Here is a 12,500-nt window from a genome sequence, read left to right as displayed (position 1 = left end):
TAACAGTAACAAAAGCTTTAAAAAAAAAAAAGATTTAGCCAAAAATAAAATCTTGGTCCTGGCTTCCAGGAGACATGGACGCCTTACCGCTGGCTCCTGGATAGCTGGGCACTTGAAATTCTGTGCGAATGCATTCCAGCCCATGGCATCAATGCATGCTCACAGATTTTGGGTGGCCAAGAGGAAGACGTAAGGGGTGGTGATGTTGCATGCACCTCCTGGCAGCTGAGACCGAGAGAAGTAGTTTTTCTTGTGCAATCTTAATTGTAAATATTTTATTTACAGCTTATTTGTTTGAGCAATTAGGGGTTCGCAAAGAAGTAGACCTTCTGTTTGCATGAAAGGTCCGTTTAAGGGAGTACAGTGGTATCCTCACTCCACCCCCAGCCTACTGACTGGACCATGAAAGAGCAGCAACAGATTGGTCATCCTTTGCTCATTTCTCCTATGAGCATGTTACTTGTACACACACACACTTTTTTCACATAACACATATGATTGGCTCCTAATCCTGCTGCTCTCTTCCAGTCTGAGTGCTTTTGTATAAGGGAATGCAAGAGGCAGATAAGTCAAATTCAGGTACTTGCACTATAAGAAATGCTTCCATAAATACAAAGCTTCATTAGTTTGTGGCACTTCTGCTTGGCGTTCAGCTTCAGTGCACTGGTAAGATCACCTTGTGGTGTCCCTCTCTCAGCTCCCTGGGAAATTACTCTCACAAGCAAGATCTCTCTCCTCCTACTGTATTGTTAATAATGTGAAATAAATGTAGAATCCACTGGAATTGTAATGGCTGGGCCGTTGGGCTACATGGAGATTCAAATAACCAGTATCCACCCAGTACGCGGATATTGGTTTTGGATGGTCTTGCACTTTAAAGGAAGTTTCTTTAGGTTAAATACAGGCAATAAAATATATTCTACACTCACGTGAGTAACAGGCCCTGCTGTTCAATAATCTAAACTGAAAACTACAGCAGCTAGAGAACTGGGCCAATTTTGGGTATTATCGTTTTTTGAGGTGTCGCGCGCGCACGCAATTTTAAGACTTGACATGTTTGGCGTCTTTTTACCTGACGTGACCCCGTCTTTTATATTTTACCAAAAAATTGGGTAATAATAAATGTTTTATCCTTTAATATAGGGGAAACTTTTTTTTTTTTTTACATTTCGGTAATTTTTCCTTTTTAATATAGTAAAAAATAAAACCCCCAGTGGTGAATAAATACCACCAAAAGAAAGCTCTATCTGTCCCCAAAAAAGGGTATAAAATTCATTTCAGTACAGCGTTGCATGACGGAATAAATGTCAGTCAAAGTACCGCAGCGCTGAACACTGAAAAATGGCCTGGATGGGAAGGGGGTTTAACACCGCGGATGTCAACTGGTTAAACCAGAATTTTAAATGATGTTGGACTTTTCTTGGCTCCTTGTCAGAATGATGGAGTGGGTCTTTGTATGTAGCGGGCACTACGGCACCGGAGGCTCCCTAAATAAATAGGACATTTTTATTTATGTTTTTACATTAAGGAAGGTACTTTCAAATGCCACCATGTGCAGTGTGATTTTCTTTGTATGACAATCTTTTGGACAGGTAAATGATTTGCGCAAAGAGTTAGAAAGTCGAACTCTTGGTTCCAAAGGATTAAAATCTCAGTTGATTGCTCGATTAACAAAGCAGCTTCGTGTTGAAGAACAAAAAGAGGAGCAGAAGGAGCAAGAAAAGTGTGAAAAAGATGAGGAGGAGGAGGAAGAGCGGAAATCTGAGGACGATAAAGAGGTTTTTATATCCTGTTTAATCCCCAATCTTACACAAAATTGCTACCTGTATTTAATTGCAACACCTGAACGCGACGTTTCTGTCACTAGGAAGAGGAGCGAAAACGTCAGGAGGAAATGGAGCGTCAGAGAAGAGAGAAGAGATATATCTTACCTGAAGAACCAGCAATTATTGTACATCCAAACTGGTCAGCAAAAAATGGGAAGTTTGACTGTAGCATCATGTCTCTAAGCGTCCTGTTGGATTACAGGATAGAGGACAATAAGGAGCACTCATTTGAGGTATGTATTGTAAAATGATTGTGCTTTGTGGCAGGAGGAGGGGGGGGCTACAATTAAACCAATTTTTACTTTTGCTCATACCTTCTGATGATTGGTGCAGTGCCGAGTTTCATTGTGTGTGAACAACCTCTCCATGCTCATACAGCTCAGTGGAGGCTGTCAAACGAGCACGTGGTACATTTGTATGTCGGAATCTGGCCTTTTCTGTCGGAATCTGGCCTTTTCTGTCGGAATCTGGCCTTTTCTGTCGGAATCTGGTCTTTTCTGTCGGAATCTGGTCTTTTCTGTCGGAATCTGGCCTTTTCTGTCGGAATCGGGCCTTTTTACTTTTGCTCATACCTTCTGATGATTGGTGCAGTGCCGAGTTGCATTGTGTGTAAACAACCACTCCATACTTATACAGCTCAATGGAGGCTGTCAAACGAGCACATGTGGTTCATTGTATGTAGGAATCGGGCCTAATAGTTTATAGAAATGCAAGTAACGCTTCTTAAAGGAGAACTATGAGGTGAGTGCTTTTCACTCACCTCATAGTTCTAGCCGACCTGTGACAATGAGACTGTCACAGGTCAGCTAAGTAGATCGGGAGGTGAGCGAACACATACCGGCGTTCGCTCACCTCTCGATCCTGTCACGGCTCTATGCCGTGACAGGGGAGGGGCTGGATTCCCCCCTCCCCGCTCCGCCAGCGCTGACTGGCGGAACGGACGGGGGAGGGGGCAGGTACAGTTGGCTCTGCCTCTAGATAGGCAGAGCCAGCTGTCAGTCACGCAGCTGGGTGGATCCAGACATAATTGTCGGGATCCGCTTCAGCTGCAGCGTCTCAGTATACCGCGTGCTACAGCTCGTGGTATACTGGGCCTAGGGTGAGGGGAGGACGCTAGTTTGTGTCCTCCCGTTACCCTAAGGAAAACTATGGGGAAAAGCCTTAACCCCATAGTTCTCATTTAATTCCTCTAAACCTTTGCACTTGTGCTTATATTTAGTGACATTTACATTGATTGGTAATAATATGTACTGATGTTCACTTTAGTGACCAGTATTAAATCAAAGGAATACCCCTCCTATTTGTCATGGAATGGACAGCCACATAAGGGCTAGTGTCAATGGCTTGAGATGCTTCTAAGATCATTTAGAATTCATTGACAGGTGCATTTGACCTCCTTGTGATCTCATTTTGACCTGCTTTAAGCAGGATTTTACATTTGCATAAACTTGTATGAGCATGCAGAATCTTCACACACCCTAATTGTGAGGGCACAGACTTGATGGCAAATCTGCCCCCATTTTTACTTCTGACCACACCATTTATATATAAAAGTTTGAAAGTATTGTATTCCGTGTATATTATACTGTATCTGAGCAGAACTCCATTGCTTTTTGCACCTTAACATTTATGTGGGAGAAAAGTAAATGTGCAAACTATTGTGTGAATTTCCAGGTCTATCAAATGCTAAAACTACAAGTCCCCCAACCTGTCCTGTTTGTTTTCCCATCAGGTGTCTCTATTTGCAGAGTTATTCAATGAAATGCTCCAGAGAGACTTTGGGGTGCGGATATATAAGGAGCTTATAACCCTCCCTGAGAAAGAAGAGAAGAGGGACAAAAAGATTAAGAAGGAAGAGAAGAGAGACAAGAAAGATGACAAAGATGATGACGAAGAACCCAAACTTAAACGTAGAAAATCTTCAGACGAAAAACTAAGATCGGAAGAAAAAGATGATCGAAAGGTTTGTGTTTTACAGTTTGGATGTTCACCTAAGGCAAGATGTAAGCGTTTCAGCAGCAATGTGCAGCCTACTATGGGCTGGAAAACTGTACACTAGCTGCCTGCTCATCACTAACCATCATGTAATGCGATTTTGTGAACTGCCTGATATCACCACAATGATCGCAGTTTGTGAAACATTAATTTACTGTACACATTGATTCATCCCTGAGGTGCACAATGACTTTAGTACTTTTCTAGACAACACTTTTTCTGTTCCATAGAAGTGTAGCAACCAGTTTGTGTGAATTCCCAATTTGTATTGATATATTTGGATTTTGCGTAAATACCAAACTGTAGATCTTTTGATGCCAAGAATAGTTCTTGGTTGCTGCAGCTTGCCATTTGCATTTCTTATTGCGCTGTGTTTTTATGTAAACTCAATATGGTTCCTAAGCATAATGTTCTCTTATTGCAGAAGGATGACAGAAAGAGAGACGATTACAGAGATGATGAAGAAATAGATGATGACACCCAAGAGGATTATGAGCCCATTGGAGCAGAAGAAGACGACGGTGACTATGAAGGTTTGTATGACTGAGGAACTTTAATGCTGGTACTCTGCTCATTACTTACATATGTTATTCAGTAATGTTTTGGACCTTGTAAGCAATAGAAGCATTATTTCTGTTCTAATAACAGGCAAACGATAAGCGTCAGAATTGGTATTATGTCTTTCTTAATCCCATGCTTCTGGTTCACTTGGTTTTAAGAAGCATAGAAACTTGGACAGATTGTAGAACAAGTCCAGATACTTGCATTGCTGACATCCTCCAGGCAAATAAATAAATGTGTACCTGCATGTAAAACCTGCTTTAAGCTGGACTGTGTTTTTGCTGTATCTGTTGTTTATGCTTGTAATAAGAAGGAAAAAGCAGGGCTGGAACTTGCCCAGCAGCAAGGTACATCCTGTTATGGCAACCAGTCACCCCAGCAGGCTGCCTGTGGGTGGCCTCGCTGTCACCCCACTGCCTCTAGAAGTTCTATGCAGGCAGTGTGATGTCATTGCTACCTAACTAGGAGGTCCTCACCAGATCAAGGGGTAGGATGTTTTCTGCCTGCCCCCACCCTACTTCACTGATCGGCAGTTGCCTCGTTCTGCCATTGGAGGCCACGTCTGCTCTGTCGCCTTGCTTTGTTGCCTCTGTACATTGTGATAGCAGATGCGTCACCTGCTGTGCCCCTTCACTAATCACCTATCAATATTTTGTCAAAGCTTCAGTGGAACAAAGCAGACCATGACAGAGGATTCACTTCTTTTATCTTCTCTAGAAGTGGAAGCATAGCTGAAGAAGGGTCATTAATGTGATCTCTAAAGCTGGCCATACACCTTACAATTATCTGCAGATTTTCTGTGGTCAGATGGAAAAGGTGCAACAGATTCCTCCAACTACACTTAACTGTGTGGATGGAGCAATCTCCACCTGGGCCAATCTGTTGCACTTCATCCATCTGACCACAGAAAATCTGCAGATAATTGTAAGGTGTATGGGCACCTTAACAGACTGTTACAGTGGCCATACACCTTACAATTATCGTTCGATCTCTTTTTTTTCCCGTCATTGAACCCTTGTTCGGTTTCCACTCAAATACCCCATCGTGCACAGACCAATGTGGATTTCAATTATCGTTCGTTAGCAATACTAACTGACCTAATTTCGTAGATCGACAAAACAAATTTTCGTTTGTGCATTTGTAGAGTTCGTGTTGTGATTTTTTATTTTATTTTTTTTCGGACGAAAACGCCACTAATCCATCGATATTTTATTTTACAATTCGAAAAAAGTTTTCTAGCCTGCCTGATTTTTAGATGAAATTCGGCCAGAAGTAGTTATTCTAAACGTTCACTTCCCATCAACTTGCCGATTATCGTACAAAAACTCGATCTCATGCCATTATCGTTCAATAAACGAAAGGTGTATGGGCACCTTAAGAATTATGAGACTGACAGCTGTCTTAAAATTAAAGATCTCTGCAGACCCCTGCAGCTGATAGGAGAGATTGAGCTAGTAAGGTCTCTGTACACTGCTAACAGAGGAGATTTCACCTTCTGATGCTAATTCAATCTAAATTAAAAACTTCATGATCATCACAGTTCAGTTTTAAAGCAAACCTGTCCAACTGCAATATTTATCTAACAAACACAGTAGTGTCAGGTTCTCTTTAAACAGCTTTGCTTAAGCAAAATACATAGGCTGCCAATGCTGACGTCTCCTTTTCAAATTCTAGCGGCTTCTCATGCTGGTTTCAGTACTTTTCGTTACTGACCTAGAACACATATTTAGATCAGGACCTTGATAGCAATTCATTTTGGTTAATAAGTCAGAATTTAAACTGTTGCATCAGCATTGCTGCTAGGCAAATAGGCTTTTCAGAAAAAGGACATTAGATTTCCTTTTAAAGGAGAACTAAGAGTGCTTTTCACTCGCCTCATAGTTCTAGCCGACCTGTGACAATGAGACTGACAATGAGACTGTCACAGGTCGGCTCAGTAGATTGGGAGGTGAGGGAACACATACCGGCGTTCGCTCACTTCTCGATCCTGTCACAGCTCTCTGCCGTGACAGGGGAGGGGCTGGATTCCCCCCTCCCTGCTCCGATCCGCCAGCGCTGACTGGTGGAACGGACGGGGAGGGGGCGGGTACAGCTGGCTCTGCCTCTAGATAGGCAAAGCCAGCTGTCACTCACGCAGCTGGGCAGATGCAGACATAATTGTCAGGATCGGCTTCAGCTGCGGCGCCTCAGTATACCGCGAGCTACAGCTCGCGTTATACTGAGCCTAGGGTGACGGGAGGACGCTAGTTTGTGTCCTCCCGTTACCCTAAGGAGAGCTATGGGGAAAAGCCTTAACCCCATAGTTCTCCTTTTTTTAACGTGAATTTTTTAGCTTTTGTGGGAACAGCACTTATATGATATTTCATTTCATTTCATTTCATTTCATTTCATTTTCAGCTGCTTTTTTAACTGATTCGCATGTTTTGTGAAACTTCTTGAATGAATATCTTTCTATCTAGTGCTCCTACCATATAATCGTACCATTGTGTATGCATGTGGATCTGAGAAATATGTGACTCTGCAGAAGTTTAGCAACAATGGAGCTAATTTTTGATAAGTGGAGCAATGAAAGTGTAAGCAAAACAGAACTGAATCTTCCTGTTATGGGCAGCTGCTCTATATTTTCTCCTGGTTTCCTTGCTTTACTTCAAGCTATTTCTTAGGGCACAGAGGCTGACTTGTGTAAAGAACAACTCCAAGGAAAAGTCTTTAAAACTAGGGCTGTTACTGATTAGAATTTTCGTGTTCGATTAATCGAAATTTTTTTTAATCGATTAATTTTAATTATAACGCACATACAGATCCAACTACATTGGCCTATACACATACAGCACAGCAATGAAGTAATAAAATGAACTAGGATCACACTAATCCAGCATGTTATTAATGTCACGTGCCCCACTCAATATGGCCGCCGCTTGAGTGGGGCACGTGAGATTAATAACGTGCTGGATTAGTGTGATCCTAGTTCATTTTATTACTTCATTGCTGTGCTGTATGTGTATAGGCCCATGCCTTGGCTGGCGCTCGTGCCGAAAGTTTCTTGGGCAAACCTCTTAGTTGGAACGAAACCGGAAGTTAGGCGGTCGCAGAACTCGATAAGTGTCGACAGATCACTGGTCCACGTGGCTCAGTCGGCTAACAAAGGGAAGGGGGAGGACGTCACGGACATCAACGTCACCGGACTCCTCCCCCCTTCCCTTTGTTAGCTGACAGAGCAACTTGTGGAAGGAGTCCGGTGACGTCAATGTCCGTGACGTCACCGGATCTCCGACGGGACACCCGGAAGCCGGCGGAGAGGTAAGTGTTTTCATGATTGATCAAAAGAATTTGAATCAATCAAAAATGTTAACGATTAATCGGGTAATTCATCGTTTAGACTGAAGGGAGGAGAAAGGGGGGCATGATTGAAACCTTTGAATATATTAAAGCAAAGATACATGAAAAAAATTCTTAACCCTTGCAATGGAGCTACTCCTGCACTGCAAGGGTTAAGTACTAATTTTTTTTCTAGGTGCTAAAAACAATAGTTATACTCACCTGGTCCTCGGAGCCGGCTTGCTTCTATGGAGCCTCTCTCCTCCTCCACTGCAGAGGACACAGGGGGACATACCATCGCTGCAGCGGAGAAGGAGAGACCAGTGACCAGAAAAACGGGTAGCAGACAGCCAGCTTCGAGGTTTGGGTGAGTATAACTTTTTTTTTTTTTTTTTAGCACCTAGAAACAAATGAGCAACTAACCCTTGCATTGCAGGGGTAGCCCCATGGCAAGGGTTAATGCATTTGTTCCCTGGAGTTCTTTTCATAGCACTATGTTTCCACTTGTGTATTAGCTTGAGCTTTTTCAGGCAGTGCAAAGAGCAGCAGCGACATTCAGAGTCCAGTAACCTGTAACAACCAACCAGATTTCAGTTTAGTATGCTTAGTTCAGCTTGGTTAGAATTGTTCACTTTAGTTGGTATGGGAACTCTTTGCTCTACCTTATTGGATAAGCCCTTAGATCCTCAATACAGTGTATTATATATTCACCTTAATACCATGATCCAGTACACATAAAATATACGTTGAACGCAAATGTCATCTTTCTTTATCAAAGACAGGGAAGAAGATGATGACGACTCCAGCACCAAGGATAAACGTGAAGACAAGAGGGAAAACCGATACAGCAAGGAGTGTCTAGCCAAAGATAAGGTATGTGATTTACAGTCTGTAGCATTGAATTAATTTATGTAGCTCTTTATAACATTAGATGCTTTTTTGTAGCACTTGGTGTATATAACCTACTCCCAAAAATCTGCATGTTGCTAATAACCTTTTCATTTATATACTTATTTCCAGTGTGTTGTCCAAAGATGCATTCCAGTCAAAAGTGAAAATTAATCAATCAAAAATGTTAACGATTAATCGGGTAATTCATCGTTAATTTCCGCAGCCCTATTTAAAACCCCTTGCAGTGGGACTACCCTTGCTTTGCAAGGGTAACTGCTCCTTTGTGTCTAGGTGCTAAAAAAAAAATGTATTCACCCGAACTACCAAGCCGACTCCCTGCTTCCTTGGTCACTGAAGTTTCTCCTCTGCACAGATGTAATTTTTCCTCAGCGTCTTCAGGTCTATTCAATTGTATACAGTGTGATAACACAAGGATAGGCTGCTGCAGAGGCGGGGAGGGGAGGTTTTTTATCCGATTAACCGATTAATCGAACGTAATAATCGTCTAACTAATCGATTATGAAAATAATTGTTAGCTGCAGCTCTAAAATAAACCTTGTATTGCATGCAGGGAGGGGGGTTTAGCCTACCAGGTCAGTACATCATTTATTCATCCAGGCATTAATATATTGCACCAGTCTACCCCACTCTAACTACACCTAGTGCTTGAGGTTCCGGAGAGCTGCACCTAAACACATCCACTGCAGACTCCTACATCTCTCCCATGCAGAAAGAAGTCAGTACTAAGAGTTTTCCCATAGCTCCTAATCAGGCTAAGAGCTGACATGGAAATGTAACTGGGATTGGTAATACAGGAGGCAGAAAGAGCAAACGTTGCATAGGTACAATTGGTTAATCCTTCCAGTAGATATCCTCACTAACCAGTAGAGAGGCATGGATGGCAGGAGGTCACAAGTCCTTATCTGCATTCTAACTCCGGGTAAATGACTTGAAGTGTAACTAAAGTCTGCATCACTTACCTCAACATCAGTGTTCCCTTATTTCTGCTGACTTCGCCGCTTGGTCCAGGATGATGCAACTTCTATGCACAGGGGTTAATTTACCCCAACACCAAGGCATGCTGAGAATGTTGCATACATAGCTCTGTGCACATTCTTTAGGCACTTGCTAGCAGGTGGGTAATACTCTTTCATTGCAGAAGAGACATGGGGAGTTTCTTCTGCAGTAAAAGCTGTCCTGCTAGCAATTGTTTAAATAATTTTGACTTGGAGCAGTAGCTTTAGCATGAGAACCAGGACAATAGGATTTTCATGGGAGGTGAGCAATAGCAGCCTTTAGGATTTCTCTTTTGACAAGTTTCATTACATTTTCACCTTTTGTATTATACCTCTCGAAGTCTCTGCCTTCAAATGTCCAAGTTTTGAATTCATATCATTATCAAGCAGAAATTTGCTGATCTCTTCTTTGAGCCAGTTAAGTAAAGAGCAAATGCAAAGCTGTATGAGAAAGTCGATGATGTGGTCATAAACTACACTGTAGATTGGTTTAGGAAGACCTGGCTGAGCTACTGTGCTAGTACTGGTTTAAGTTGTCTTATGACTGAGATCATTTCTAGCCCTTGAAGATGTATTTTATTTGTTGTGGTATGGCAACGGTGAAGATAGTACGGTGCTTTTATCACTATTGTTCACTATAGTCACTTGTAATTCCAAACAGCCAGCAGATCGTGCATGTTTCCGAACTCCTATTATGTAATAACACAATTTAACTCCCTGCTTGGGGACTTCTGCCTCTGTGTTTGCAACTTGGTCTAAACTTCTAACATATACTTAAAGTGACATTAAACCCTCAGATTTTTTAACATAAACCAATACTGTAATGTGCGCCTTGCTGTAATCCATGGTTGTTTCCCTTCTCTTTGCTGCTCTTCCTTTTAAATCCTCATGTCTCCTCATGCTTGGTGAGAACTTCCCTTTTCAGCTCAGGGCCTCTTCCTGTAGTGCTGGCTCAGATTACAAGCCTATAGAAACGGATACACAGACACCCCGTATCCATTCCTGAGACAAGGCAGTCTGCTGCAAAACAGAAGTTCTGCAGAGCATGAGAAGAGATGCGGATTTAAAAGGAAGAGCAGCAAAGAGAAGGGAAACAACCATGGATTACAGTAAGGCGCACATTACAGTATTGTTTTATGTTAAAAAATCTGAGGGTTTAATGTCACTTTAACATTCAAATGTCTATTGTATGAAATCGATATAAAGCTCATTCAGGCTCAAAAGGCCATACTTGGTTTAAAAATGACAGTGTTTTGGCATTCTTGATGAATTAAACCTTTTTTGTGACTTCTTTTTTTTCCAGGAGAAAGAAAAGAAGCAGATGGTTACCGTAAATAAGGATCTTCTGATGGCATTTGTATATTTTGATCAAAGTCATTGTGGTTACTTAATGGAGAAGGACTTAGAAGAAATAATTTATACACTTGGATTGCATCTGTCAAGAGCACAGGTACTAAAGCCTTCTGTCCGTTGTGTTCCCAATTTCTGCCTATGGAAGAGGTTTGCTTGTATGTTGGAGAATTCTCCTTTTGGGTAGAGATTTCCTACGCGCAGGTAAATTCATTATTTTGTCTTTTGTCTGCTTGGTCTTATCGCCGATGGTTATAACCTCAGCACAAATGACAGACCAAACTCTGCTTTACAGATGGGTTACCATTGTCACCAGCGGTTTTCATAATATTCCAGTGCTCTATAATGCTAAAATTTTATTTTGTTAATCTATGTTCATTACATACAGTAGGGATGCACCGATACTAGTATCAGTGCCGATACTGAATATCAGGGTGAGTACTCAGCCAAATGCTCTGATACTTACCCCCGATACCAGAACTTCTGGTCAGATAAGCAGTGCCACGAAGGAACATGGAGCCGGCTTCCCGGCCAATCAAGAAGCTGGGTGATGGGTAATGACTCTCCTCCCGGCTTCCTGGTTGGGCAGGATGCCAGCTCGATGCTGGTTGTCTGGCTCCCAGCCAATCGGCATCGAGCTGGCCAAGAAGCATGGAGCTAGGCAGCAATAGGTAATGACACGCCGCCCGGCTTCCGGAAGGCGGCTCCATGCTAGTATTGGTATGCTGTATTGGCGAATACCGAAGGATAAATATCGGTACTCGTACTCGATACCAAAAAACGGTATCGATGCATCCCTAGCATACAGTAAGCGCACTCTGCTTTCTGATCTGCACAGTGCGATTTGATTTTTACAGCATGCAAGTCTTCTCAGAGTAAAGGAAAATCTAGACTTTAATGTGGCCTATCATATTTTCCCAGGAGTTGTTTTACAGGGTTGCTCCCTACAGTACATATGGGGATAAGCACGAAAGGGAGAATCTACTGACCTGGTAATGAAATAGTTATGAAAATATTGAATAGCAGCATAAAGTGTGAAGGTTTTCCGGATACAAGCTGCATATAGTGTAAAGCAGGGGCGCCCACTATTTTTCGTCTGGAGATCTACTTTTCAAATGACGAGCTCATTGAGATCTACCAACGAAAAAACACCTGCATTCAGGGGCGGGAGGGGGCGTGGGCTGCGCAGGCAGGCCCCTCGCCCACAGTGCGATCGCCTGCATTAGTGCCTGTGTTCCAGTCCAGGGCGAGCCGCAAAAATGCTGCAAGCACAATTTTTGCAGATCGCACTCGACCGCAATGCAGGCACTAATGTGCCTGCGTTCCGAGTGCAGGCGATTGCACTGTGGGCGATGCCATTGACTTCAATACAGTTCCACACCCCCTCCCGCACCTGAACGCAGGGAGTCGGCCTGCTTACATTCCAGTGCATTCCAGTACATTACAGGTCCCGGCGTCCTGTTCTCCCGTGGTGCTCGTGTGGCCGACGTTGCACATGGGGTGTCCTGCACCTTTCCATCTGCAGCGTCTGACACATTCAGCC

The 12,500-nt window shown here is 42.8% G+C and overlaps 1 protein-coding gene across 1 annotated transcript in view; it reads left to right on the top strand.

Moving 5' to 3' along the window:
• CCAR1 (cell division cycle and apoptosis regulator 1) overlaps positions 1 to 12,500 on the top strand; it is a 63,011-nt gene that overhangs the window by 44,620 nt on the left and 5,891 nt on the right. The window contains exons 17-22 of the mRNA XM_018572009.1: positions 1,593 to 1,778; positions 1,868 to 2,059; positions 3,559 to 3,789; positions 4,246 to 4,354; positions 8,479 to 8,573; positions 10,911 to 11,057. Of these exons, the coding sequence (XP_018427511.1) occupies positions 1,593 to 1,778; positions 1,868 to 2,059; positions 3,559 to 3,789; positions 4,246 to 4,354; positions 8,479 to 8,573; positions 10,911 to 11,057 (960 nt within the window). The remainder of the gene's footprint in view (positions 1 to 1,592; positions 1,779 to 1,867; positions 2,060 to 3,558; positions 3,790 to 4,245; positions 4,355 to 8,478; positions 8,574 to 10,910; positions 11,058 to 12,500) is intronic.

The sequence above is a fragment of the Nanorana parkeri genome, unplaced genomic scaffold, assembly GCF_000935625.1.
Source record: "Nanorana parkeri isolate BGI_ZX_2015 unplaced genomic scaffold, ASM93562v1 scaffold1898, whole genome shotgun sequence".
Lineage (NCBI taxonomy): Eukaryota > Metazoa > Chordata > Amphibia > Anura > Dicroglossidae > Nanorana > Nanorana parkeri.
This window is presented reverse-complemented; position numbering and strand designations above follow the sequence as displayed.